This window comes from Amblyomma maculatum, chromosome 7 (genome assembly GCF_055883805.1).
Source record: "Amblyomma maculatum isolate TAMU_Amacu chromosome 7, ASM5588380v1, whole genome shotgun sequence".
In the NCBI taxonomy this organism is placed as follows: domain Eukaryota; kingdom Metazoa; phylum Arthropoda; class Arachnida; order Ixodida; family Ixodidae; genus Amblyomma; species Amblyomma maculatum.
Genome location: NC_139350.1, coordinates 56,158,430 through 56,171,645, shown reverse-complemented (window position 1 = coordinate 56,171,645; position 13,216 = coordinate 56,158,430). Strand labels below are relative to the sequence as shown.

Genomic DNA, 13,216 nt, shown 5'->3' with positions numbered 1-13,216 from the left:
CAACTGCCTGGTCATCATAACTACATGTAGGTGCATAGGCCTGTCCAACCTTCAGTTTATACCGCTTATTAGGCCTAATTACGATGACTGCCACCCTCTCATTAATACTATAGAGTTCATCTATATTACCTGCTATATATTTATTCATATGGAAACCTACTTCTAGTTGTCGCCTCTGGTAAGCCTCGATAACACAGTACATGCCCATCCTTCAGTACAGTATATGCCTCATTCGGCCTCCTAACCTCACATGACATCCCATTTCATACCTTCTAGTTCCTCTAACAGCACTGCTAATCTAGCTTCACTAGCTAGGGTTCTAACGTTAAACATTGCCATGGCGGCCTGTCCAGCGGAGCCAGAAGTTCTTAGCACCCCCTGTTGCGTCACAGGTCTGACCGCCGCCGTGGTCAGTTGTTCCGCAGCCGCTGGTGACCGAGGGCCGGGGTCTAATGGAGCTTATTATGAGAGGTTACTGCGCCAGGGTGGCCAACTCCTGTTCTGGTGAGGGAGTGCGTTGTCGGAGGTGTTCACCGGCATCGGGTCGCACCCCAAACCTGTTTATGCAATTCCATCGACACGCGGATTTTTTTTTTTTTTTTATATCCGGTGGAGAATTGCGCGGCACCGAGATTTGAACCCCGGTCCTCTTGCATGCGAGGCGGATGTTCTACCGCTGCGCCACCGCCGCACGTGCTGATATCAATTAGTTGCCCAATTTCTTTTAATATTTTGCGGGTTGAGAAAGGATGCTAGTGCAGATGAGGGTAGTGTGTCCTCTTTCGGGAAAAATGCACGGAAAATCTGGATGCGGCAAATCCGGGTATGATTTCCCGGATTACTCGTTGGACGGCAGCGGTCCAAACTTAGCGTCGCTTTTCTTTGTAAAGCTTAATCAGGGTCTTGAAAAATATTTTTTCAGGCCAGTGAAAATGTGTGCAACCCAGCGACTGCAACCTACCAATTAATTTGTGACCATAGAATGCCACAAATAGAAGGAACGAACGGCGAATGCGACCCACGCACAGCAGACCCGCCGCGTATCCGCTGCGTGGTCAGGCGCACAGGCCACTACAAAAATCTTCCCGCTCCGAGGGGCGTGCGCATTGCGCCGCGAGTTACTCCTGCACCGTGTCCATAACCTTCAGCACGCCAACCGGGACATATTTGTGACACAGAGCTGAAGATTTTGTTTAAGAAGCTGTATTTAGCAGTTTCGGCTAGACAGCTTCAACGTGATGCACCCGATCACGGATATGTTGAACCTGAAAAGAATTGCGGTATATTGATAATTCGATTTAACGCATGGTTCCAGTAGATGAGCCTCATTGTAACTCTGTAACAGAGCATTCGTAGTCACTAGCGGCACGCCTCCTGCAGCAACGTGCTGCTCGCTGGCATACCGGCAGTCCGCCGCTCACTGCGGGTGCGGCCACACACGAGGACGCGCGCCGAGCGTGAGCTCCAGCTAGGCGTCGAAAAGAAGACGGCGCGCCTTTGTGAGTGAAACGGCAACGGGAGCCAGATACATATTAATTCCGGTTCACTTTAAAATGCTTATGCGAGGAAAGGCCCCCCCAAACCTGTGCACTAGAAATTCGCGAGATATGGCAGCGCAGCCTCGTCGATAGCCTCAATTTGCCGCGTCCGGCAATTTTTTCTGCTCCGTTAATAACCGCGGTTAGGACGAATTAATCATTGTGTCCGCGCCCTAGCTTTGCACGAACCCCCGCATCAGCTCTGTGCAGCGTCCTCTGAGGCAGCAACTGAGGTGGTTATTAGCAATCGGTATATATTTTCTGCGATTAATCAAAGGTTCCCAGAGTTTCTTCATTCTCGTCTTTACCTGCTTGCCGCCGGCTTCTCATTGGCTCCACGTAGTGCGTGACATGCTTCACGCGGAGCGCGAACAGCTCGTGTTCGTGCCGCGCTGATCGGTTCGAAGCTTCATTTCTGTTCCACCATTCGGCCGTGTCGACCGCCTGTGCCATCTCTCCTGTGGACCCCGGGGGTGCCCACCTTCTCCAGGTCAGCGCTTGGCCTGGTGGCCCACTTTCCACAGCGTTCAGCCGTCTTTTTATGGCACCGCATAGCCATGTGCACAGTACCCTCCTTAACAGGACCACTCGAACATTGGCGCTTGATAGCTGTTAAACCTTTGATGACAGCCCTAAGCTTTTAGGCTTAGCTTAGCGCTAGGCAGTCCTGAGCGGCGCAGAGGCTGGCTGTCCTTAGCGTTACGCCCGCCGTTCTTCGAGTGCACCCGCGGTGCCGTTCCAGCCGCGGCACATTCCCATTTTACCATTTTATTCGTCCTCTCGAACTGAGAAAAAAAAAAATATAGCACATTCCCAACCTCGGCGCCGTTCTTTGCGTTACACCCACCGTTCTTCGCGTGCACCTGCGGTGCTTTTCCAACCCCGGCACCTTCCCAGCCTCGGCGCCGTCCTTTGCGTTACGCCCGCCCTCCTTCGCGTGCTCCCTCCACAGTGCGTTTCCAGCCTCTGCGTCTTCCCTTGCGTTATGCCAGCCGTCCTTCGGGTGCACCCGCGGTGCCTTTCCAGCCCGGTATTTCCCAGCCTCGGCGCCGTCCTTTGCGTCAAACCAGCCGTCCTTCGGGTGCACCCGCGGTACCTTCCGAGCCTCGGCGCCGTCCCTTGCGTTATGCCAGCCGTCCTTCGGGTGCACCCGCGGTGCCTTTCCAGCCCCGGTACCTTCCCAGCCTAGGCGCGTTTTGCGTTACCCCAGCCGTCCGCGTGCACCCGCGGTGCCTTTCCAGCCCCGGCGCCTTCCCAGCCTCGACGCTTCCTTTGCGTTAGGCTCGCCGTCCGCGCGCACCCGCGGTGCCTTTCCAGCCCCGGAACCTTATCCTTGGTGCCGTCGTTTGTGTTACGCCCGCCGTCCTCGGCGCTATCCTTTGCTTTATGCCAGCCTTGTTTCGCATGCATCCACGATGCCTTTCCAGTCCCGGGGTCTTCCCAGCCTCAGTGCCATTTGTGTTACGCCAGCCGCCATTCGGGTGCAGTGCCTTCAGTCCCGGTACTTTCCAGCGTCGGCGCCGTCCGGCCGTCCTTCGTGTGCACTCCCAGTGCCTTTCCAGCCCCGGTATCTTTCTAGCTCAGCGCTGTCCTTTGAGTTACGCCAGCCTTCCTTCGCATGCACCAGCGGTGCCTTCCCAGTCCCGGCGCCGTCCTTTGCGTTACGCCAGCTGTCATTCGGGTGCACCCGCGGTGCCTTCCAGCCCTGGTACTTTCCCAGCATCGCCACCGACCTTTGCGTTACGCCGGCCGTGCCTTCCCAGCCTCGGCGCCATACTTTACGTTACGCCAGCCGTTCTTCGCGTGTACCCGTTGTGCCTTTCCAGTCCCGGTGTCTTCCCAGCCTCGGCGCCGTCCTTTAAGTTACGCCAGCCGTCCTTCGTGTGCACCCTCGGTGTCTTCCCAGCCTCGGCGCTGTCTTTTACGTTACGCCAGCCATCCTTCGGGTGCTCCTGCAGTGCCTTTCCAGCCCTGGTATCTCCCCAGCCTTTGCGCAGTCTTTTGCGTCAGGCCCGCCGTCCGCGTGCACCTGCGTGCCTTCCCAGCCTCAGCACCGTCCTTTGCGTTACACCAGCCATCCTTCGTGTGCACCCTCGGTCTTTCCAGCTCTGGCGCCTTCCCAGCCTCGATGCCTTCCTTTGCGTTAGGCTTGCCATCCTTCGGGTGCACCAGCAGTGCCTTTCCAGCCCCGGCACCTTTCCAGCCTCGGCGCCGATCTTCGCGTGCACCCGTGGTACCTTTAAAGCTCCGGCAACTTCCCAGCCTCGGCCTTGTCCTTTGCATTGCGCCTGCCATCCTTCGCGTGCGCTTTTCCAGCCCCAGTACCTTCCTAGCCTCAGCACCGACCTTTGCATTACGCCCAACATCCTTCACGTGGCCCGTGGTGCCTTTTCGGCCCCGGTACATTCCCAGCCTCGGAGCCGCACTTCAATTATGCCCGCCACCCTTTGCGTGCACCTGCGATGCCTTTCCAGCCTCGGCGCAGTTCTTTCCGTCACCCGACATCTTTCATGGGACTCGTGGTGCCTACCACGCCAACCATGCTATTGCTACTCATGTGCCTTTGACAGTCGCAGAGCGAAGCCAGGGTATAGTGCTTTAGAAGATTGGGCAGTGCGTCGACCGCGCTGAAATGCATGGGAACGGGGGGGCCGCAGCACAGAGGGCGCCACCAGTAACTGGTGTCAGCCGTTCGGACGCCCTCGTATAAGCGCTGTGCGGCGGTGCTGATACTGCGTGCACTGTACGTTCCGGTTTGCTGGTCCATCGTCTCGAACTATTAGCGACATTACAAATACAGTTGAACCCGGATATATCGAACTCACGAAATATCCTCTTGAAAATCCCATGTAAAAATATAGTAAAGCCGCGTCGTATATCGAACTCAATTTCACCGGTCGTTCGATATATCGAACTCCGTACCACGCACTGGAAAGTGGCCTTCTCCAAGGAGGATCGCATCACCCTCGGCCGTTTGCCGCGTGAGGTTTTCAAGCCACGCGCGGAAGGAATGAGAGGGGACAGTTCGGCAACGGCTGGTCTAGGGCAGCGCCGCGCCCATTCCCCAAAGGCGCGCGCATCTGCGGTTATCGTTTCCCGCGCACCAGCACGTGACATTTGCAAGCCATGTGCGTGAATGAACCAGGGAGATTTCGGTGTCCCATGTGTTTCGTGTTCTTTGTGTCCGTGTTTTTACCGCTACAAAATGATTCGAACCAGAGAGAACCGGTGGGAACGAGAGGGGAAAAACGCGATAGAGCGAAGCCCAAGGGTGTGCCCATCCTTTTGCTGGGCTATCTCTTTCCTTGCTCTCTCCCGGCCACCGTGCTCCCAGACTTCGTTCGCAGTAGCACGCGCTAAGCATGCACCAAGCCAGCTCAGCCCGTTTTCAGACAGAATGTCGGACGCTTTCTCCAGCGTGTGTTGCGAACCCTCTGCGCGGGGCGGCTGACGTGGCTATGGCGGCTGCGGACGTTAAGAAGCGGCAGATCTCTCTCTCTCTCTTTTTTGCAAGAGTCGTTCATTCTTATCGTTGTGCTGTACGCGCAGTGTAGCGTAAAATATGGCGGTTGCGGACATTGAGAAACGGCACTTTTTTTTTTTTTGCGGGATTCGTTTAATCTTGCATGTATGAATCGATGAAAGCACGCGGTCAGTAGCGATCATGACACCGGCTTATAGCATTTTCGCTTCAAACAGCATTTGCAGCTGTCACGCTTCCGATGATTTTGTGGCAGTGGACTACGCCCGCCCCAAGCGCGTCGTGATGAATCGATCCAGGCTTATGCAATCAAGCCATCACGGGCACTCTGCCAAATTCGCTCCCCGCCACCCGCAGGAGCTATCAAAAGATAAATACGCCGTGACGTTATCGCTGCCCAGCATCTTGGCACGCTGCCAAGAAATGAGCTGCGGATGAGACGACCGAAACGCGCCATCGACATGCAAGCGAAAACGCTGGCGGTTTCTGCCGTGGCGACAGAAAAAAAGACGCAGGTCCAAGTTTTTTCGCTCTGTCACTGCTGCTCGTCGCTGAGATCGCTCATTCGCTTGCATGTGAGCGAGCTGGCCTTAACGCTTTTTTTTCCAAATTCTCGGGTGCAAAAGTGGAGGGTGGGTTCATTATGGGAGTGGGTTGATTACGCGACAAATACGGTATCCTTTTTTCGCATCGTAAATGCCGTCACAAGCCGATTTCTTTATATCGAATTATCGATATACCGAACTATTTCGCGATCCCCTTCGAGTTCGATATATCCGTGTTCGACTGTATGCCTGTTACCGGGGCTCGGTACTGTTAGCAATCACCTAATTTATTTGCTATTTTGGCTGTCAGCAAAACCTTGGGGAAGTGGCATGACAGGAGTTGGGCTCCGAAGAAAACAGCTAGGAGAGGGGCGAGGGGTGTACGAATTCAGACTCGCACAGTACGCTTCACTCTCCGTACAGCTTGCTTTAGCATTCATAAAGCACCTAATTCACATTTTGGAATGTACTGGTTTTGGAAAGAGCGCAGTCTGGAGACATGATGTATGATGTCAAACGTGCAACTTGTACATTCGAGCACTGACTAAAGCTGATCAGTAATCACATTATCAGAATAGCCCCAAATGGTATATTCCGTTGTTTCACACGCAAACCATGCCAACTGGTAACGTCACCTGAAGCCACAAGAAAAGTCTGCATTCAGTTCGAGTGAACTGTATGTGGACTACCCCGAATGGGTAGAGATATAATAAGGACACACTAGGTAAACTGCATGGCTATTGTATAACAGAACACAGTGGATCAGGAAAGGTTGGAGAAGTAGGAGGTAAAGGTTGCACAGGAAAAAAAAAACTTGTTGCCTACCAGGGAGGGAGAAAGGGGTTGGTAGAAGGCAAGCGACGCCGTGAAAAGAGCGACCGCAAATGTGAACAAAGTGTTGGAATTTTCATGCGGCACAGCATACGCATGACGGAGAAGAAAGCGGTTGCCTGGGAAGAAAGCAGTGCACAAACAAGCTACAAGCAGGGCGTGCAATCGAACACGTATAAAGATAAGTGTCAAGTCAACAACTTTGTAAAACTGTGCATTAATCTAACAAACCCTTTTTGTTTTTTTTCAATAAGCTAAAACATTTTTGTAATGGGTAGCTTTTACCCAGAGATGTGTGTTATGCTTAATTTAATCTTGATGCTTTATAGTTTGATGATAACTTAATTGTTCCGGAAAATGTGCTCATTCTAGGTAGTTTTTACTCTGCGTGCTCAAGCAACTGGTAATATGCAAGTTATTATTGCCTCCAGGAAATCACTGTAGCACTGTTTTTGGCGCACATATAAAAAAAATAGCTTTGAAAACAAGAATGACTATAGCTATAGTATGCCTGCTCTTTACGACAGGAAATAAGTTATTTTGTCTGCAAGCTTAATATATCTTACATTTGCCATCAACTTCATAAAGAGTACCTTTTTTAGGGAGAAAGGATCGGATTTGATGAATTTGTATGTTTTTTTATGTCGTTATCATTTGTGTCACATCTTCGCTGCCTGGAGTATCATCCTTCTGCAAATGAGAGGTTGTGAGATGCACTCGGTTTCTCGCCACAAACAAAAACTGTGCCATAGGCTCGAAGCTAGGTGGCATTTTACTCAAAAATTGGACTCTGGTGGTCCTTCTGGATGCCTTTGCACTTCAGATTTTGCAACCTTCCTGTGAAGTCTGGAGGTTCAAAAATTTTACCTACTTGGAGCAAAGCTCACATTTGAAGTAATGAAATTTCATGTGCTTTTGCAGCTCCGTTCTTTTGCAAAGTCAGTGAACCACGCATGTAGGCACACAGTGCTGACTGAATAACTTTCACAACACAGGTGAAACCGTTTAGTGGATCTGCTTCCTCCTGAATCGCTGTCATTCAAAAGAGAGCAGTCCAGTCGCACTAGTGAAAAAAACCCTGGAAAGACAGGCTGGCTCCTTTTTGGTGCAGGCCAGATACCCACCGATTATCCAAGTACCAGCTTCTAGCCTGGTGCTCAAGGATAAAATTGTTCACTTTGTGCCATGGTGTTCTTTAGCCTGCCTGCTGTAGTGCCAATAAAATTTGTCATATTTTGGACTTCATGACCTTGTAAAACATTCAGGAGCAACAATGTGTTGATGACACATGCTATTTTTCTCTAATTGTAACAGGAGACACGTTTCAGATGACATTAGGCTTGAGAACTCTCGTTCACTATGTAGGAGACTAGCCTGGGCTGTTGCATAGCCCACTTGCCTATCATCTGACATTTTCATATCCGCCGATTCTCCCTAATTGTCTGGGAGGTTCCCAAATTTCGATTACATCTTCAGATTGTATGGACACGACCTCAAATCTCCCAAAAAGGGGCCGCCACAGCCCAGTGTGTTCTTTTCTAATTTTTAAAATTATTTTTTGCGCGCTATGGCTATAATCCTATAACGTCCCGTAAATAACCATGCCGAAAAGCAGCGCGGGAGCAGTTAGTCGCAAGCATGCACTTTGAATTGAGGTAGTGGCTGCCGGCACCACCACAAACACGAGGAACCGATGGGCGCTGCCATATTGGATTTTCCGGATTGGCTCGCCTCAGGCTGGCTTGCACATTTTGCAGTTTAATAGACAAGCGTCGTTTGTAAACAAAGATGGCGCTGTGATCAGCAACAACATTCTGAAGCATAAGCTTCGTTTCTACATATAGAAATGCTTTGGTTTATGCCTGGAGAGTAGTTCAGCATTTTGAGCCGATTACTTCTGGAATTGCCTGGCGAAAAGTTGCATTGGCATGGTTGTAGTGACTGATTAAGTTAAATGGAAACCAAAAAGTGCAATTTATAAAAAAAAAAAAGCTAATAGTCAGCACTGTTCAACTCTCTGGCTTATTGCTAGCGCAAGAAAGGACAACGATAGGAATGACTGTGTTTTTCATATGACGACCCTTTTGATGGGCTTTCTGTTGCTCCAAGCACATCACTAAGAAAATATTACTGGCAACTATAGGGATCGAACTAGAAATATTTCTAACTCACTGTACCTGCAACTTAAGTGTCAGAATTTCATCGAATAAGAACTCAATCTTTTGTTCTTTGTAACATCGCCTATAGTGCGCTGCCTATTGGTTTATTTTGGTCGATAAAAGAACATTTCACATCTGTTTTGTCGTTAGATGCGTCGAGGTCCTTCACAGGTTAATATCGTGAAGGCATTTAGGACAGCTCTTATTTTGTTCTTTTTTCTTTATAGGAGAGGTGCATGAGCGCAAATTTCACGTTCTCCACGATCGCTTTCAGTGAAATTTAAGCGATTTGCTTATCTTTTCTTAATATACTTAAGACATTATTATTTAAATGCGCATCATCTTATTCTGATTATTTGCACCCCTCATAGCCAAATCCACTTTGGGACCTTGAACTCAATTTACCATATATACCACACTTAAATATCCTGCTCGATCAGAGTTGGGTTGTACGTGGATATTTAATTTGTTTGTCAGGTGCCTAATGACCTTCAAAAGAAAATTTAGTAATCTCAGAAATAATGCTGCGTGACTTTGCCGGGATCCTACGATGTTCATTGTTAATGAGTCGCTCAATGCAACTCGCGAAAGTGAAAACAGAAAAGCTACTTCACAAGCCCGGGCCTGTTTCGGCAATATCGTGCTGGAGTGACCGCTCAATAGAGGCAACTGCAGTTACCTTTGCAGCAGCTTTTGTGTCCTTTTCTGTACGAACATATACACTGGCTGTATTGCAGGTGAATGGGATGTCGCAGTGCAGCTTTCCTGCCTTCAGTTAAGATCATATGCACAGGAAATATGAGTCAAAGCTTCTTATGACTTGATAACAACAAAACGTGCACACGCTAAAAGAGTTTGTTATTGCACTCTTTGTCGTGCTGCCGAAAAGCAACCACGAAAATTCCAATGCAGAAGTGCAACGCATGTTACCCGCGAAAGCAATCCGTCACCGAAGCGTCTACTTGTCGTGCTCAGCGTCGCTACCCTTCGCTCTCATCTTTATCCAACCGCAAGAAACATGTGAAAACATATGCCATTTTCTTTTTTGGGCCTCGTGGTGCAATCATCCGCAGTACAGCTTGCAGGAATATTGGAAACTATGCTCAAAAACACAGCAATTGCTGTGCATCCAATGCAGACTGCTCAGGCTTTTGCCTACACCCCAAAAGTCACTGCTGTTGCCAGCACCGCCGCATCTCCACTGACGTCACAGGCTGACGCCTGTTATATGATGGTGGGTGTCTGCGCTAGCCATGCTAGGGTTCAGTTGGCTTTCTCATATCGTCAAGTGAAGTGCGGAATGCCTAACTACTCTTTTGTGCTTCCCCAAGTTTGAGCGATCGATGGCATTTTTGAAAGCCTAGAAATACTTGCAAGTATTTCAGAAATTGTGCACGACTGAGTTTCCGTGCTCTGACAGTTCGCGAAACAGTAACAAGTATGGATTCTGTACCATGTGCGCCTGTCATGTGAGCATCTTGCACGGTGGAAATAACATGAAGATACACATCGCTTCACAAAATCCTAAGAACTATGTTCGTGCTGCAGAAAATAAACTAGTAGACCCTTTCCGATGTTGTCAGCCTACTACAGAAAAAAAAGCCGGACCCCCCCCCCCCCTTCTGCCGCAGCGGTCTCCTGGAATTTCATGTTGCTAGGTTGGCAGGTATGCATTTTGCCTTCTATAGCAGGGGTTGTTTCTCTGAGTGCAGTGCCACTCTACATCTTGAGGGAGTAGATTGTGAAGCAGTTGCTTATTACGGGTCCACCGTGGATGGGGCCCGGACACTCTATGCATTGTAGACAAATATGGTGTGGCTGCTGTTGAGGCATTTCTAGTTCATGTTGACTGCATAGTGGTAAGTTGAAACATCTTCCAACCCCGTTCTATGTTTTATTGCTCTATTGCCACATGAAGGGCTGCCTCTATTGTTCTAAACCTCTCCTCCTCTTGCGTTTTGCGCTGCAAAGTTTGCATAATCTGGTGAGCCATTTTGCACCTTGAGTTGTAATGACAGCATTACTGGGCACCTTTAATGTTTTAAAGTGTGTAGCTATTTATCTTGAAATAAGCATCCAGTTTAAGTCTCTCTGTGCTGACATGTAAAAACTAGTGTGTGGAGGCTTTGTTTGATCTACACACTGTGTGTAGCTGGCTGAGTATATGGCACACAGTGATGCTAACATTTAGGCGTATAATTAAACTGAAATTTCATTGTCCACAATAAGCTATTTAACACTGGTATGTGAAGTAGCTTCCCTAAATAAGAGGGTGCATAGCAGGAGGTGCAAACAGCACTGTCTCGCTGCAACAAGCAGTAAAACAAATTGTAGCTGAGCGCAATGTTTCAAGATTTCTGGATGGTAATATACTGCGTAAAGTTACACATGTCAATGAGTAATGAGTTTGGTTTAATTTTTTCACTTCATTTCACTGCTCAGCTGTTTCAAGTGGAAATTGCTGCAGTCTAGCTGGGTGGTGGTGGAGTGGCTGGGAGGGAATCTGATTGACAGTGTTTTTCAGTAATGGTAAAGTGCCAAAATACCTGTTCTAATGCATACCACACTGATGACTAAAATGTTTGAGTGCGAAAATTTCCTTTGCCTGCAGGCCTCGGACGCTAGCATCGGATATCATGGTCATTGCCAGCCAGAGCCAGACTTCAAACCGTGTCCGCCATCCTGCCGGTAGGCATCAAGAGGAGGAAGCAACCCTGGATGCCGTGGTTTTTGTTCCCAACCCCGCTGTCGAGCTGCTTGCCGATGTGTGGCCACTCATCAATGACTACTGGTGAGCATTGGCTGTCATGTTTTTGTCGATTGATGGAAGGAAAGCTGTTTTCTCACTGTACTTTCGTGGTGAAGTTGAAAATTTGGAGAGTCCTCTGCGAAACACATTCTTCACTGAATAATTGGCAGAGGAATAATTAACGAATCAAACACTACTTTATTTTCAATGGTAATTCATGCTGTGTGACAACAGCAGTGGTGTAATGGTCAAGCATCTACAATTGCTGATCCTGAGAGTGTGGGTTCGATCACAGCCACAGCAGCCAGGATTAGAACTCCTTAAGGCAAGGCGAAGCACGTTTATGCTTAAGAGAACTCCAGGAAGTTAGAAGTTTTTGAAATCTTCCATTAATAGCATTCCTCACAGCCTGAGTTATTTTGGAACCATATACAGCCGCCATCGCAGTAGCTCAGTGGTTAGGGGGCTAGACTGCTAATCCTGGCCACGTGGCATGTTTTAGTGGCGGCCAAACCCAAGGCATCTGTGTACTGTGCGATGTTTATGCACGTTAAGGAATGCCAGACGGTCAAAATTTCTGAAGCCCTCCACCATGGTGTCCTTCGTAGCTGAGGAGGAGGAGGAAACAACTTTATTTAACGCATTGCATTAAGCGTTCTGATGTAATTTTCAGACGTTAAACCATATAAACCAGACCTCTAGACTAGCATATATAGTGCTAAAGGGCAGACATGTACTCTGGCATTGGTTTGGTGGACAGAGAACAAACTAAATGTGGGATTCCTCAGAATTCCTAAGAGGAATTCCACCGCATTAACAAGAGGGTGGCAGTTATCGTAATTGCACTTAATAAGAGAAACAAATTGAAGGTAGTAGAGGCCTACACACCTACATCTAGCTGTGACGACTGGAAAGGTCAAAGCTTCCATGAAGATGTGGAATCGGCTATGAACAAAACAATGCACTGATCAGTGACTTCAGTGCAAGGGTAGGCAAGATGCAGGCTGGAGACCTAGACAGTGGATGACTATGGCATTGGCTATAACAATAGGTTTGGATCATGGACACTTTATTTTGTGAGTGGAAGAAATGTAAGTGGATGTGGGGGAGCCCTAATGGTGACACCAAAAATAAAGTACACTTCTTACTTCTTGCTATCCTCTGAAAGGTGATAGCAATCATGATAGGTGATAAGATCTTGAATTAGTCTATCAAGAAAGATAGCCTGAAAAGCTGCACAGATATTTGTCCTTAGCCAAGGACAATTACCCCAGCATTCAGTGAATGGTAACCGCATACCTATCGTTGTGAAGTGCAAATGGGGGTTCTAAAATTGAATACGCTGAAAACTACAGTTCAGCAGTCCACAGTTATGCGAAACATAGTGGCCGCATAACTGACCATGAGAGCCAAATAATGAAAAAAGAAAGGGATGGAGCATGTTTAACAGGGACTCACGATCATGATATGTGACAATAATGAATGAGATTACCAGTATCCCTTAAGAGAAAAGCATGTAACAGCTGTACCTTACTTGCCCATACGGCTAACGGGGTGAGTAATGAAGGGTCTTCATCTTAAATTGTGGATAATGCAGAAAGTTTTGAAAAATACTATGGTATAGCATTAAGAGATAGGAAGCATGCAAAATGGGTCAGAGGAATAACTCCTAAAGGGACACTAAAGACATCCAAAGATGCTATGAAAATCTAATAAACTACATTTGGTGACACTGTCGCCGCATATATGGCAGCAAAAAATCGAAAAATTGCTGAGATATTGCGATAAGAAGTTGAGGTTTTTTCTTGTTCCCGCCAGTCGAATTCAAACTGTGCCTTCCGACTACGTAGTCGGAGTTGAGTGACGCACACTATGACGTAAGCGGAGAGACTCCGTGATAGCTAGCGAGCCGG

General features: G+C 48.4%; 1 protein-coding gene across 2 annotated transcripts in view; it reads left to right on the top strand.

The window, feature by feature from the left end:
• Positions 1–13,216, top strand: part of Swt1 (Swt1 RNA endoribonuclease) — a 130,257-nt gene that overhangs the window by 87,369 nt on the left and 29,672 nt on the right. For both annotated transcript variants that reach the window (XM_084609105.1, XM_084609104.1), the window contains one exon: positions 11,166–11,345. In XM_084609105.1, coding sequence (XP_084465231.1) covers positions 11,166–11,345 — 180 coding nt within the window. The remainder of the gene's footprint in view (positions 1–11,165; positions 11,346–13,216) is intronic.